The sequence below is a fragment of the Mustela nigripes genome, chromosome 18 (assembly GCF_022355385.1).
Source record: "Mustela nigripes isolate SB6536 chromosome 18, MUSNIG.SB6536, whole genome shotgun sequence".
Classification (NCBI taxonomy): Eukaryota; Metazoa; Chordata; class Mammalia; order Carnivora; family Mustelidae; genus Mustela; species Mustela nigripes.
This window is the reverse complement of record NC_081574.1, coordinates 13,806,631-13,822,592: the sequence shown is the minus strand read 5'-3', so window position 1 is coordinate 13,822,592 and position 15,962 is coordinate 13,806,631. Positions and strand designations below refer to the sequence as shown.

The following is a 15,962-nucleotide window of genomic DNA, read 5'->3' as shown; positions in this document are numbered from 1 at the left end:
TGATTTTAGGACCTTTGACCTCTAGAACTTTCAGGTCATAAATCTGTGTTGTTTTAAGCCACTAACTTGGTGGTAATTTGTTACAGCAGCAATAGAAAACTAGTAATGGGAAATTCAAGGTGGACATTATTCATTAATTTAATAAACATTTATTAACCAGGGGTGCCTGGGTGGCTCAGTGGGTTAAGCCGCTGCCTTCGGCTCAGGTCATGATCTCAAGGTCCTGAAATTGTGTCCCGCATCGGGCTCTCTGCTCAACGGGAAGACTGCTTCCCTCTCTCTCTTTGCCTGCCTCTCTGTCTACTTGTGATCTCTCTCAGATAAATAAATAAAAATCTTTAAAAAAAAATTTATTAACCAACTCCTATGAGGCTGGCAATACAAAGAGGATAACATCACGTAAAGAAGGAAGGCGACCTAGTCTTGCCTGGGGAGATCTAGAGAGTCCAAGCTTACGTGAGTCCCGAAGAGCACACCAGAGTCTAACAGATTGAAAGAAAAAGGAGAGGGTTCGAGGCAAAGGTACTAACATGTGCAAAACCAGATGGAGGCGATGGCTGCTGACGGTAAGAAGTTTGGCTTGGCTGAAGTCCGGGAAAGAGGGAGGGGAAGTAGAGAGGCTGCTGCAGAAGAAGCCGGGAAGGAAGCTGCGCAGGGAAAGGTCTAGAATGTCATGAAGTTTTTTAAGTGAGAGTAACCAGTTCTGAACAGTTTCCTGAGAAATCAAATTCTGGCAACAGTATGAACGGCTGACGAGGGGAGGGAATGGCACAGAGGAAACCAGTGAAGCAGGTACTTCTGAAGGCCAGGGGAGAGATGGTGACCATCTCTGGATTCAAGACACGGGAAGAAGGCAGAACGTGGTGCCGGGCTGGACGTGCACGCACATAGGGCATCTGTCCTGTCCCCGTGGTTCTGAGCTGGAACCAAGTGCACACTGGTTCCTCTAGTGGGACTGCGGCATGCAGGCAGCCTAAGGCTGTGCGGAGGGGAAAACTTGTAGAAAAAGTAAATGGAGCCAAAGCTGGGATCCTGGAAATGACCAACATTGAAGGGGTAAGATAAGAAAAGGAGTCAGCAAAGAATGGACAGATAATGAGCTTGCGTTGAGCTGTTAGGAGACAAGCACTGGGCTGGGATTTCCATATAGATTAGCTCAGGCACACACCACGTAGAGCCATCTGCTTTAACCTGAGACGTGATCGAACACAATAGTCCAGTGTAACACAAGGGCAAGCAGTAGGACTGAACTGATCTAGTTCAGCAGGACTCTAGATCTCATCACTATTCCACGCAGGCACAGGGAACAGAAAAGGAAGAAGAGCACAGAGAAACAAGTAGAACCAGGGACAATGACTTTCAAATCCACAGGAAAAAACCAGGTTTCCAAAGACAGAAAAACAAAAATTATGAAGGCATTCTGAAAACAAAAATGGGGTTTTTATTATTATTATTTCACAGAATATAGGACCTATTTACAGGTCTTTAAACAGAGAGATTTAGGAACATGTTTGACTTTTCCTTTCTATTTTACCCACCCTCATTTATGACGACTTCCCTAAAATGCACAGGAGTGACTATGAAGACTGCTTGCTCTTGTAGTGTCTTCAGAAGCCAGCATGCTGCCATACGGTGAACTTGATATATACCCATCGATTATTTATTGAGAGATATTGAAACTTATTTTCAGGCTAGATGCAAAAAATACACGGGAATTCTAAAACTACTCATCTAGTTTTAACCTGTATTTGCAAATCAACATAGGGCTTAGTAACACTGAGGTCCAGGAGTAGACAGATAAACAAAGAGAGCAAATAAATGACTCACTTACATTTGGTTTTAAGAATATATCAAGATTTTTTGCATATAATATTTACCCTTACAATATAGCTGAGCACAATTTTGCTTGGGTTAACCTTCAAACTCGTTTTTTTCCTAACAGCTCAAGAAGCATACAAATCCAAAGTATGAGGCACCAGACAAGTGATATATTGGGTTTAAATCTCTTCTCTCTACTGTTGTGGTTGATTTAGAAAACTCACTACTTTTTCATATTCTTCCCAAGTTTCCTTCATAAATATCTTTTACCATTTCAAGTTATACATAACAGTAAACCATTATAAATAAGAAAAAACAATCTATAAAAAAATCCAAATAATGAACAGATATTTTATTTTCAAGTACATTTTTCAAATACTAACTTCCTTATCAGAGCAAAAATCTTTATCTTTCAAAAGAAGGTATACTCAAGCAAAATTGTAAATGGTACTAATTTCACCTTAATTCTAAACTTATTTGCTTTTATATCCATCTCGATTATCCTCCCTTAGCAAAAAGCTAACTCTTACACTGGTAATACACACACACACACACACACACACACACACACACCCGTCTTCTAATTAAGTGTGATGATCCACATTCTCACCTTTGTCCACTTGGGACTCTAGCTGATCCACTGCGGTCATGGAAGGAGCAAGCTGGAGCTCACTGGAGACGATGGTGAGGGCCCAAGGTGAGGCACTTAAAAGGTCGGTCATCAACAGAAAGGGGATGTCCGCATAGACCCTTTCCAGGTGCTCAAACTATCACAAATGAAGACAAAAGGTCTGTCTGGAACTACAGTAATCCATTTTACTTTTTCTGCTAATTTCTATAACTGAAATGATTTCCAAAATGCTTCACAGGGACATACCTTTGTAGAGACAAATTTAACCGCAACATCGAATGGAAAGACAGTTTCTATAGTTACGGTTTCATCCTGCAAGAAAATTTAAAGGGCACATTCAATGGCTTTTCTAAAGTTAAAAACAGTTTTAAAATTAGAAGGTGTACAAAACACAGTCTGTAACTGATCAATAAATAATCCCAATTTATATCTTAAGGAGCTAGGATCTTTCCCTCAGATGATATTTGTAAAAACCTATGTAGAGAGACCAGACCACTGGCAGTATCATAGCCAATGAGGTTTATCTGAGGCACAATTATTGCTTCTAATTATCTTACAGTTTTATACAGTTCACAGTGCAAAGTGCTTTCTAACACATTATCAGGATCTAATAAAAGTGAGCAGGACAGGCATTGTCACCATTTTATAGAAGAGGAACCAGAGGTTAAAGGAAGATTAAATGATTGGCCCCAGCCCACAAAGCTAGTGCCAAGCCTAGAATCTGAGTCTTATTTTTGTCGAAGTTCTTTACCTTGACTCAGCACAATAGGACTAATAATAATGATAGTAACAGTAACAAAATATGACAGTGTTATAATCACTATAAAGCGTCACAAAATGTTCGTAATAACTCAAGGAAGCAGATGTCTTTATACTTGCCATTTTAAAAAAGATTTAAGATCTTATTTATTTATTTGAAAGAGAGAGAGGAAAAGAGAGAGCGCACGTGCATGCAGGGCACGTCCGCGCGCGCACACACACACACACACGAGCCGTGGGGGTAACGGAAGCAGCAGAGGGAGAAGGAGAAGCAGACTCCCTGTAGAGCAGGGAGCTCTACAAAGGGCTCAATCTTAGGACCCTGAGATCATGACCTTGAGCCAAAAGTAGATGCTTAACTGACTGAGCCACCCAGATGCCCCTATACTTGTCATTTTAAGATGAAGTGGTCACACGTAACTAGTAAGTGACAAAGGTAGAACCGGACCCAGATTTGGCCTTGAAGCCTGTACTCTTAAGCAATGTGCTACATCGCCCTGAAGCTATTCACTGAACGATGGGGTTACTATGGCTTTGGAACCAAACCACCCATCCCATTGGTGAGAACCCTTTAAAAATAGTCATGTTGACTAAAAATGGAGGCTGTAAAAATGCCAGGTAGATATAGGTTTTAATCCTGGAGGACACAGATTTATTCACCGTACGGACTTTGGGTACAGTGAGGTGACCCTGGAGAGGAGACACAGTCTCTGAGTCTGTTTCACAATCCCCGAAGGGCTGCTGACAATGAAGAGAGACAGCGCATATGCAGCACTAGTGGAACGCCTAAACCACGTTTATTATTACTGCTTCAACTATTTCCTCATAATACCATCAAGCTGACTCTTTAAGAAGGTGTAGTAAGTAGGATATTAGTGGTTGAAAACGCATGAGGGGTTCCATGATCTAAAGCCCAGGGCCTCAGTGTTCCCCCACCGTGTATCTAAGCGGAAATGAAGAATCAACTCAGTGTGTAGCTTCGATGTGGACTACTTTAAATTTCCACATGGCTTACAAAGCAGATTCACGTGCAGGTAAAAATGAGATTTAAGCCAGTGAAGGGACAGGAATTTACCTCTAGATTTCCAAAAGTGTCTTACAAATAACACTAGGCCCTATGAAACAGATATTCCATGACAGAAGTGCTTCTTACTAAAATAATTCTGAAAGATAATCACCACAGCCTTTTGAGCATTCTCAAATTCAATGCTGTGCTAAGCCCTGAAGTCAAAGTATCTGTTTAACACCTTTTAACCAAACATATTTGACCAATTCACTCTTTTGTGTAACATCTATTTCTGTCCCTCAGAATTAGTGTCCCTTAGAAGCTTATCTTGGAAATACACCGGCTGATAGAAAAATAAACAGCTTCTCTAGAAAACCTAAAAGACAACCTACTGAACAGGGGAAAATGTCTTCAAATGACCTACCCAATAAAGGGTTAGTATCCAAAATACATAGAGTACTTATACAACCCAACACCAAAAAAATCAGATAATCCAATCAAACAATGGGCAGATACCTTTTTTTTGTGGAAAATAGTACAGAGGTTCCTCAAAAAATTAAAAATTGTATAACCTTTGTACCTAAAGATTACAAAAACATAAATTAAAAAGGATATACGCATCCCATGTTTACTGCAGCATTATTTACGACAGCCAAATTGGGGAAGCAAATCAAATGTCCATCAGTAGATGAATGGATAAGAAAAATGGGGGATATACACACACACCCCCTACACCCACGCGGCAGAATACTATTCAGCCATAAAAAAGAATGAAATCTTACCATTTGCAGTAACATGAATGGAACTACAAAGTGTGATGTTAAGTGAAAGTCAGTCAAAAAAAGACAAATACCATATGATTTCACTCATGTGTGGCCTTTAAGAAACAAACCAAATGAAGAAAAAAAGAGACAAACCAAAAGACTCAAAACTATAGAGAACATACTGAAGGTTACCAGAGTGGAGGACTGTGGGGGGGGGGGGGGGGGGATGAGGGAAATAGGGCAAGGGGATTAAAAACAAGCGAATGTCCATCAGTAACATCGAGTCTTGAGAAGAGAGCACTGTACACCACTACAGCTTGACTCCAGGTTACTACATGGCAGACAATTATTTTAAAAAGATATATTCCAAGTCTTCTAGAAGCTTCATTAGCCAAAGCAGAAATGACACCCAAGGCTTAGGACTCTAAAGCTGCACAAAACTTTACTGTTCTTGTTTCGGAGATGAGGGCATGGAGGCCAGAGGTGCACACGGCCAGCCTGAGGGCCAGGTCAGGAGGCCAGAGGGGCACACGGCCAGCCCGAGCGCCAGGTCAGGAGGCCCGGCGGAGACTGGCGCTCTCACCTCCTACTTTGCCATCCAGGAGTCCCTCCATGGCACCAGGCTAGGGGACACCTTTCATATATTCAGTGCCTTTGCTCCTTCCCCTTCGGAAATACTCCTAACTCTATCAGGATGGGGTTGCGTCCCCTGACTCACGAAACAGCCAACGGCCCAGACTCTGTGCTGTAACCTTCCTACAAAGGCCCAAACTGACTGGCCTTCTCGTCTGCTGGCCAAAGGCCCGGTTCCTGAGAACAGGCCAAAACAACACAGGTAAGACTAACAAGACAGTAAGTACCGTGACTTTCCATCAGTAAAAGAAAATACAAGTAATTACAGACAATACAGTTAAATCTAAATAAAAACATGGCTCCTCCAAATCGCAATAAATAGGAAAGAGACCAAGGGAAAATACACGGAGGTGACAGCAGTCGCCCCCAAGTGGCTGACTATGACTATGGCAGCTTTCTTATCTTGGCAGAAACAATTTCCACGGTCTTTTTTTTTTTTTTTTCCTTTTTTTTTTTTTCCATGGTCTTTTTAAGAGAAAAAATATTTCATGATGGGAGACCTCCCATCCTCCAAAATCTTCAGCGTATAACCAACTTACAGATGTTGTCTAATGTGTGATTCTATAGGGAAACACATAGATTTAGAGTCTCAAAACTTATTTGCAAAAGATCCCCCACTTTTTTGACTTCCGAAAAGCCATGGAAGCCAATATTCTAAAGTTTGAGCCATAGGATGTCATTTATAATAAATATAAATGACAAAGAAAAAAATCCCAAGAGACATTTAATTTAATTTGTAATTACTTTTTAAAAAATTTTGTAATAGAAAATAAGTACCTAAGCTGCTTATCCTTTTACAGGTAAACTAAAAAATACAAAATAGGGAATGCTCCACATGGGATACTTCCTGAAGTAGTTACAAGAATTTATACCTTGTGACACTTGCAGACAATTTCTTTGTCTTCAATAGTTGTATTGATCAGGTAAGAAACATACACGAGAAACATTCTTGAACCTACTGTTCCACAGCGAACGTATATCATTTTTTCCAGCTGTAACAAAATAAAAGTACTTTCATTTACTAATTCAGAGATTTCTTCCTGCCACATATTCTAGGATAATGTGCCCCCACCTTTTAAGAGTTTACTGCACCAGCTGACTAAATTCTTGAACAGTTTTTACAGGCTGTTCCTGACTCAGTGTGAGAGCGGGATCATTACTATTGTACCTTCTCTTATCCGCATTCTCAACTTCTCAACAATTGTTGTGTTTACTTTGGAAACAAAAGCCTGAGAAGTTATTTCACTAAGTTACACATTTAATGCTATTTAGTTATTTTATCAGGGCAACTAGTCCTCCATATTTTAGGGTCATTTGTTCTAAAATCACTTGTAAAAAATAAAAAATTAAAATCACTTGTATAAAAACTGCTTACAACACTTTAAACATTTAAATATGTAAAGTGTGTGTAAAATGTGCATTAGTTAAATCCCATTTTTAGTCTCGGGATACGCTGTTAAAATGTTCTAGATCTATCTAAGACTCCCTACGTATTTAAAACTACAATCTAGTTGATCTCTTCTCCCATCGTAGTTGACCAAGGCTCACCGGTTCCCCCGGATTTAAGTCTCCCACGGGAATGTCAGTGAGTAAAGCCGGGTAGGACTCATCACATAGTTCTGTTCCATGAAGAGACACGTGCGTTTTCTGAGTTAAGTTGGCATCCTGTCCTAAAAGTGTTAATATTGGTGTTTTAAAACACGGAGAATTCAAACATTATCCTACCAATTCATACTGCACAGATCATGTCATAACTACTTCATAACCACATCTGAAATAAACTTCCTGCAGTTGTCACCACGGACATTTATTTTCTGTTGAAGGAAAACTGGCCAATTTTTAAGGAGGCCCGCTTACCGGGTTTTAAACCAGCAGTGAGCTTCACGTCTCTGATCTGGGTCTTCTCGTGGGACTCAACAGTCACAACCAAACAATACATTTCATTAGTCAGGGCGGGAGGGTCATGTCGCAGACACACGGAAATGTTGGGAACTCTGGAGATGATCCTTTGTGGGGGAAAAAAAAAAAAAACACCTGAGCTGAGGAACCGATTTTTAAGAAAACAAGTTACTCAAACACAGTATTCTGAAGAAACAAGATTGTGACGTTCCACAATCTGCCTGGCGAGGTGGACGTACATTGTGCTGGCCTGAATGACGATGCTGTCCCAGTGAAGCTCATTGTCGGGGAGCTTCGGCCGTCTTCTGAAAGAACGCGAGGCCTGCAAGGCTTCTTGGGAGGAAGCGGCGTCGCCTCCTCCTCCTTGCCAACTTAAAACCACACATCTTCCCGTCTCGTGGCCCAGAACCAGATCTACCGAAGTAATCTGCAAGATGGGAGGGCTGTCAGAAATGCCACCTCGTACTTGTCACCATCCCCTCGTGACAAGGACACAGTGACTGCTTGTCCGTCCCGTTCCTCTAGAGACCACAGGGTGATGGGGTCAGAACACTGGCTGTGACAGCTGTCCTGGTCACGTAGGAGCTGGGACACTGACTACGTTCGCCTTCACACGGAGATAATCATCTGACTTCACAGATGCTCAGTTAGTGCTTGCTGAGTGAAATACATGAATGCTTTGATGGCCCTGAGCATACTCAGAACCTAATTCGTAAATCCTAATAAAACATATTTTCCCCCCAAACAGCTATACTATCCTTAACTGAATAAACGTTCCTTTCAACTAAATCCGTTAACAAAATGTACTCAAAGTAGTGTTATTAATTATGATTGCCATCTGGTAGGCTTCCTTAGGTACCTTATAAAAAATAAAATACGTAATTAGGGATTTAGTCAAAATCATAAAGAATTTTTTTTTTAAGGAAATTAGCAAAAAACCCTGGATTTTGATTAACAATAAAATCGGTTCACTGGGGCGCCTGGGTGGCTCAGTGGGTTAAAGCCTCTGCTTTCAGCTCGGGTCATGATCTCAGGGTCCTGAGATCGAGCCCCATGTCGGGCTCTCTGCACAGTGGGAAGCCTGCTTCTCCTTCTCTCTCTGCCTGCCTCTCTGCCTACTTGTGATCTCTCTCTGTCAAATAAATAAATTAAAAAAAAAAAAAATCGACAGGTTCACAGAAAGTGTTCTGGGAACACTGGTAGTATGGTCTCATGTTTCTATCTTAGAAACGGTCCTAAGTTTAGATTAGCCAACCATCACCGTGGTTTTCAAGCCACAGAAAACAAGCACTTAATGAGAGCTGACTACGTACTAGTCATTATTCCAAGCAATTTACATTAACTAACTGATTTAGTCCTCATGAAACACTAAGAGGCGGGTATCATTATTATTCCCACTCCACAGATGAGTAAACTGAGATAAAGAGACATCAAGTAGCTGCCCGGGGCCACACGCTAGTAAGAGGGGGAGGCGGAATTTAAACCCATATAGTTTGGTTCTGAAGTTTATGTTCAATAAAAATAATACTTTCATCATGTATTTCTAAAAAGCATTTTAATTATGTGCATTAAACAAATCCTTTAAAATAAAGAGAAAAATACAATCAGAAATGTTAAACATCAAAATGATATAGATCTCTAGCCTGAATTATGTCACAGAATACAAAATATAATTGCTACAGTATTTTATATATGTATTTATAAATTATATATATATATATATGTTTAAAAGTCTTTAATTGATTATGTAGCCATTAAAAATGAGGTTGGTCTTATGTACTAAGAGGAAATACCTAATAAACACAGGGTAAGTGAAAAAAGCCAACAATGGGAATAGTGTATATAGTATAGTCTCAATAAAAGAAAACCCACCAAACCATGAATGATTGCCCTTGAGAAGTCCAAGGGGAATAGGTTCATTTTTCACTTAATAAATCTGTACACTATGAAATTCTTTCTGACATACTCATACTACTTTCGTCACTTCAAGTATGTGTTAAACAAATTTCATAACTAACCTCAATTTTCTTTCCCACGTCTTCAGTTTTCGCAACAAATTTAAATAAAAATTTCCTTGTTTTACCAGGAACTAGACACATCTTTCCCTGAGTCAAATTTTCTAAAACTTCACTTGCTTTGGTTGCTTCTTCGATTACACAGAACTGGTTATATTCCTGTAAGAGAGGTTAGGAAGGGTCACAGTTTATCAACATCAAATGTCAGTATGTTTTGCTGACACTAAACACCAAATGATTTGAAGCGAGGTAAGCTGAACCACTTGAAAACTACAGCATCATGAAGGGTGATCAGTGAGAAGTAGTCTATGCCCAGTGGAAGCGCCCGTCCTCAACGTGCGGCCACAAGGTGAAGACAGTTCACAGACACAAGCTGATTTCAGCAAACATTTACGCATCCCTTTCCTGGAGAAAAACCAAGATCTATTCTTTGTTTCATTGGATGCTCCTATCAATCATCCCCTTAGACAGCTTTCTTGTTACTTGGCTTCTGTGACCCTGTAGTATCACCCTTCTTCACCACTTCCTGGTTTTCCCTCATAGGTCTTTTTGTCTTCTAGTTCCCTTAATACAGAGGCTCCACGGGCTTCATTCCTTGGCTGGCTTTCAGTTCTTTTCCCTTTCAGTTCCTTTCAATGCGAAGTTTACCCATTTCTACATACTCTGCACTTCTTTGCTAGTATTTCCCACATTAGAAACAAACTCTGTCCTATTTCCTTGGCCGTAAGTTCATATCCACAACTGCCCAGAGGAGAGAATTCTACCACTCAGATTCAACGTCTCCCAAACCAGAAGTACATCTAGTATCCCAGAAGGGCACCCTCCTTACAGACGAATAAAGGGAGACAGCCTTCCTGTGGTAGGTCTACAGAACCACCATTCCCATCCATTCAGGAAATTTTAAAAACTTTCCAAGAGCCACCTACCACCCTAGCGAATGAATTACCATCACAGAAAATTCTAAGTAGTTAAGTTTAATACTTTCCCTCTACTTTTTATTTCTATTCCATGCTTCTGAAACCCAAGTACTACTTTTTTCCTTATGATTTGGATCTTGGATTTCAAGTAACACATATTCAGAATATAACCTAACTTAAAAAACTAATTGCTTTACATTTTATATTAACATTTTAAATTAGTTTTTAATTCTAGAAGCTGTTAAGAAAAGGGGGGAAATGGGATAGTAGGATAGAACAGGAAAAGTAAAATAAGAATCTATTTATCCTATAAGTCCAGATTTAGAATAGTTCAAAAAACAATATCCTAGTCGAGCCAAAAAAAAAAAGTAAGAAAAGCTTACATTTTAATAAAGAAAACAATTTACCAAATAATCATACAGACAGAAGTGAAAGCACAGCTGTGATTAGTACTATTGGAGGGTTGTGGCTAGGAAAATCGATCAGGTTTCTCCGAGGAAGTAAGGCTTTTAAGAGCATAAAACATGAGAAAGAATTCTAAGAAGAGGGACAACCCTCCAAAAAAGAAGCAACACTACGTACAAAACCCCATCATACTACTGATCTCACTTACATGTGGAATCTGCGACTCAGAGAAGCAGTAAAATGGTGGATGCAAAGGGCTGAGGGAAATGGGAGAGGCTGAGCCAAGGGCACAAACTTCCCAGTAGGAGATGAACAGGTTCTGGGGATCTCCTGTGCAGCACAGTGACTACACTCAATCAAACCGTATTATATTCACACAAGTTGCCAAGAGAGTACAACCTACATGTTCTCCCCACACCGAAAAAGGTAACGATGTGAGGTGACTAATACTAAGGAACCTTACTGCGGTCACCATTTACAATAGATGTTTCCAATCATCATGTTGTAGGTACACTTAAAAGAAACACATAGTTCTTGGTGGGGGGAGGGAGGGCTGTCCTTTATCCACCCTATCCCCCTTCTTTATCTCTGACAACACACACTCAGCAATCGAGACTCCTCGAGCTGTACATGCCTCTCGTAGCCCTTTCTTTCCGTTGCCACCACTAACAGCCTCATGCAAGTCCTCATACCTTAGGACTTGGGTTCGTATAATGAGGCTCTGGTTGGTTTCCATAAGGTCATTTCTTTCTATTTCATCACTGAAACAAAGTTTCTTAAATTCTAAGTATCATGCTCTTGCTTTAATACTTTCATATTAGGAATGCCTGGGTGGCTTGGCTGGTTAAGACGCTGCCTTGTCTGGGTGGCTTGGTTGGTTAAGATGCTGCCTTCGGCTCAGATCATGATCCCAGAGTCCAGGGATCAAGTCCCACGTGAGGCTCCTTGTCCAGCAGGGAACCTGCTTCTCTCTCTGCCTCTGCCTGCCACTCTGCCTGCCTGTGCTCTCTCTCTCTCTGACAAATAAATAAATAAAATCTTAAAAAAAAAACCAAAAAACTCTCACACTAATCAGAAGGAATCGTTGGGCAATGGTTCAAGTTGAATAAAACACACTGATCTGCAGGGGACCCCGGTTCACTGAGCCGAACCTATTCCAGGACTAGTTCAAAGTTGCAAAGAGTCAAAAAAACACAAAACAATATATTAAGATAAGTAAAGCTCTTTCCAATAAATATAACCCTAATAAATGAATGAACAAATAAATCTTCAAATATTTCTCTTACTAGCTCCCCCCTGCTGAATTCTTCAAGCTCCTTCAAGCCACATAGCCTCACATCCCACAGGCTCAGCTCACGGCCCCTCTGCTCTTACAAGGCTGGGGTCCCTGCCACCCACAAACCCAGAACGTGCGCTCCTGCTTCCATTCAGCGTTGCCTTTTGCCAACCATGTTCCTCCTTCTCACCACTTTATAGTATCTTCATTTCATCTTTATTTTTGAAACCTCCTCCCTTTTCTCTGGCATGCCTGTTGGAACTGTATTTCTGGCCTACACCATGTAACCGAGTCCTTATTACCTACTAGGGCAATCTGTGAGTCAGTCCTGGCCTCTGCCCCCAGAATGCTTCCATTTCAAAGGGGCTGACATATACTAAATGCTTTGAGGTTCCCCACAATGCTGAGAATACTTGCTGGTTAAATGCTTGCTGGTTCACGGCTCAGTATACTTTCTGGGTGACCAGAAGATAATTACCTCTGAAGTGAGCTTGGAACTGAAATATGTGAAATGTACTCAAGTACCTGACAATACTCTAATATGCTACAGAAATGTGAAAATGTATATAATCCCAGTTCTGCAGAAAGGAAAAGCTGCTTCTGTGTGCACACCCAGAAAACGCCTCGACTATTCAGGAAGTTAACAGTGACTACTTCCGGGTAATGGGACTGGAGGGCACGCACTCACTTTTCACTTTATAGACATCCATTCCACTTCAATATCTTTAACATCAAACATTTAACAGTTTTATAATAAAAAACGAATACCAGAGTTAGAATGTAAAATAAATGATTTTGACAATTAGATTATATTTGATAGACCTCACTTGAAATTCAAGTTATGTATTAAAAAAATTAACTTCCTACATTTCGTAAGGATGGAATAAAAGCAAAACTCAGAGACGGAAAAGTGTAACACTTGAAAGGCTAATACAGAGAACTATAAATGTAGTTATTTTCAAATAGACCTTACCAAAGTTTATTTGTTACTAGGCAGCCATTAAGACCTAAAATTTCGCTAAGTTGGTTTCAACTAATTTAATGCAAGCTATAATAAGATACACAAATGGTAAAAATATAATAAGAGGTATTGTTACCTGATTATTAAAGCTGACACAGAGCTTGGAAAATCGAATGGGATGTGGACAGTCAGCCTTCAGATAGATATCAAACCGCACAGGAACATCAACATGAAAACTCGGGGCATGAAACTTGGCTTTGCATTGTACTAGAAATAAAATAAAATAGAGTTACACACCACAGGACCCTCGAGACACACACCCATGATTCTCAGAACCACAGTTACTTTTCAGGAAGGAAACATCGACCCTTGATATTCTTTCTGAATTCTGCTCTTGAGCCATTTCAACAGACATAAATGTAGTTCATTTTTTAAAAAACAGAACACATTTAAAGAAAGTATACCTTCAAAACCACCTTTAATTCTAAAAACATACCTGCTGCTGAAACATAACTAACACAGGAGTTTAAAGGGAGAAAAAAATTATTTTGTTATTTTTAACTTATTTCAAAATATCCGCTGAGGTATTATAGGATAAGCTTTTTTAAAGGACTATCTTCTCAAATGCATTTCAAATCACTCCTACACAAACAAACAAAGTCAATTTTAATATATAAGCTAAGTACTTAAAATGTTGAAAATCTTTTATGTCAATGGGGAGAAAGAAAAAAAAATCACAATTTCATCTATAGGATAACATATTTAGAACTTTCTTCCGGTTATACTTCCAGTTCCACGGCTATTCACTTTGTAGCGATAAGGAGGATTTCTCTGAAATAGCACCGCAGGTGCTGGCGACCCACCGAACGGCACGAAGTCCTGTACCCCTATTGTGAAGACATTGCTGCCGGCCAGGGAGATGCGGTCCGACCACAGCTTCTGAGCTGTTTTCACAGCTAAGACATCACAGTCGGGTTCTGGATCGGGACTCTCATTCTGCACCAACAGAGTACAATTTTTGGTCGGCTAGCGATAAAAATACACAGGTACGGATCTAGGTCTATGTATGCCCAAAGCTTATTTTATAGAAAGAATTCAGACTTACCATCAGAACATTTATGAGGTTCTTTTCGATCCGAGATTTCTGGTCATCTTTCAGAGTTGAAGCTAACGTGAAATGGAAGTAGGAAACAAACTCTAACTGTAAGACAGGCAAGTAAACGCCAACACCCCCACGGAAGGTATTAAAATACTACAGGATAAATAAGTCTTCTGACATGGCTAAGCACAATTCCAGACAATGTACAATAACACAGCTTCCTATGGGAGCCCCAACACTCTAGATACTCGCATTTGAACTCGATGGGAAAAATCATTTCATGACGTAATTTAAAAAAAAAAAAAAGGAAGAAGAATTTTGTTCTTCTCAACTATCATGAGACCTCGACTCTAGTAAGTTCCATGAAACTATGAGTCCCTTCCTTTGGCAAACTGATCTACACAGGGTGAAAGTATGGTCAAAGACTCGAGAGAGTTGTTCTTTCCATTTTAAGAAGCTTAAAGATGCTACATAACTTTAAAGATTCAGAATCTTACTGAGAGAACACCAAGTTACCTCTTCCAAGGAGTTCTAGGGAGTAAGTGATGTAATCCTTTAACTGGGCCATGAGGTAGGAGCACTTCAGCGCTGTAGTCAGTATGGACGTGAGCAAGGTCCACCACCCTTCACTCCGGTAATCACACATCACGTAATCCAGCAACCTGACAGAAGGCAAGACGTCAGACATGCTGAAACAGCTTCACAAGAAAGGCCTTGAAGACTTCTTGGAGGAAATAACATGCTTGACTCATTCTATATACATGTCAGAAACTCGTACTGAAATAGTTTAACTGGTAACTTCACGTTTAGATGAACCTGGTTTCCCAAGACATTGAGAATGATGGTACCAGCAGATAGCACTTAAAAAAATATAACAGAAATGGAGTTTCAAAGATACAGAAATAAATATGGAAACTATAAATCCTTTAAAACTCATTTCTATTCTCATTTTGCTGTAAGGTAATCAGATTACTTATAAAAATAAATGGGGACTAAGACTCACTTCAAAGCTTTGGTATAATCCTTCGCATAAAAATACTCCTCTCCCATTTGAACCACTGTAAAGGGAAAAAGATTTTATGTACATAATTCTAAATTATTCCATGTTGCATGAAACTGTGGCATCTTAGGAATACATACTTAGATGACTTTTCATTCTTGGACACTTATACTTCTTAAATTGTGCAACAGCATTGCTCAGAAGAGTTATTATTATTTCCTGCCAGAAGAGAGAAAATGTGAAACATTCCAATAAAAATAATGTCATGTATTGTTTGAATACAGCAAAAAAAAAAAAAGTTTCTATTGGGGGAGAAAACCCAACAAACTTACAGAGTGAACAACACTTCTCTCCTTCAGCTGAATGGCAAGAATGCCCACCTTCTCTTTTTCAGGATCAGAAAGATCAAAACCTGTGTAAGATACGACGCAACCCATTTTAGAGAGCTCATTTAACATAAATCCTTCACATGAACATTGGATGTGTACACTCCTTGAATCCTTTACTTATATATAATGTATTTAAGATTCTTAACCATTCTAGAATCTTCAAAGATTCCAAGAGACTGCTTTATTAGCCTGGCAACTACTCCGTGATCTCTGTTCTGAAAAGAACATTACTGAACTCAGCATTCTCTTGCCCTAGTGGAGTCAACCACCTAAAGAATAAGATCAATGTCATTCTCAATATAGAATACACTTTCTGGAGATTAAAGTAGATAATTCCTTAACAATTAAGGTTTGATTGCCATAGACAGTGCTCAAATTAATTGTGTATCA

General features: G+C 39.7%; 1 protein-coding gene across 2 annotated transcripts in view; it reads right to left on the bottom strand.

Moving 5' to 3' along the window:
- The window catches only part of TRAPPC11 (trafficking protein particle complex subunit 11), a 44,720-nt gene that overhangs the window by 11,453 nt on the left and 17,305 nt on the right, over positions 1–15,962 (bottom strand). For both annotated transcript variants that reach the window (XM_059384023.1, XM_059384024.1), the window contains 14 exons: positions 15,516–15,595; positions 15,324–15,402; positions 15,187–15,241; positions 14,700–14,845; positions 14,190–14,251; positions 13,948–14,080; positions 13,221–13,351; positions 9,529–9,684; positions 7,750–7,937; positions 7,469–7,617; positions 7,160–7,281; positions 6,484–6,603; positions 2,696–2,761; positions 2,429–2,585 (listed from right to left, as the gene is read on the bottom strand). In XM_059384023.1, coding sequence (XP_059240006.1) covers positions 2,429–2,585; positions 2,696–2,761; positions 6,484–6,603; positions 7,160–7,281; positions 7,469–7,617; positions 7,750–7,937; positions 9,529–9,684; positions 13,221–13,351; positions 13,948–14,080; positions 14,190–14,251; positions 14,700–14,845; positions 15,187–15,241; positions 15,324–15,402; positions 15,516–15,595 — 1,644 coding nt within the window. The remainder of the gene's footprint in view (positions 1–2,428; positions 2,586–2,695; positions 2,762–6,483; positions 6,604–7,159; positions 7,282–7,468; positions 7,618–7,749; positions 7,938–9,528; positions 9,685–13,220; positions 13,352–13,947; positions 14,081–14,189; positions 14,252–14,699; positions 14,846–15,186; positions 15,242–15,323; positions 15,403–15,515; positions 15,596–15,962) is intronic.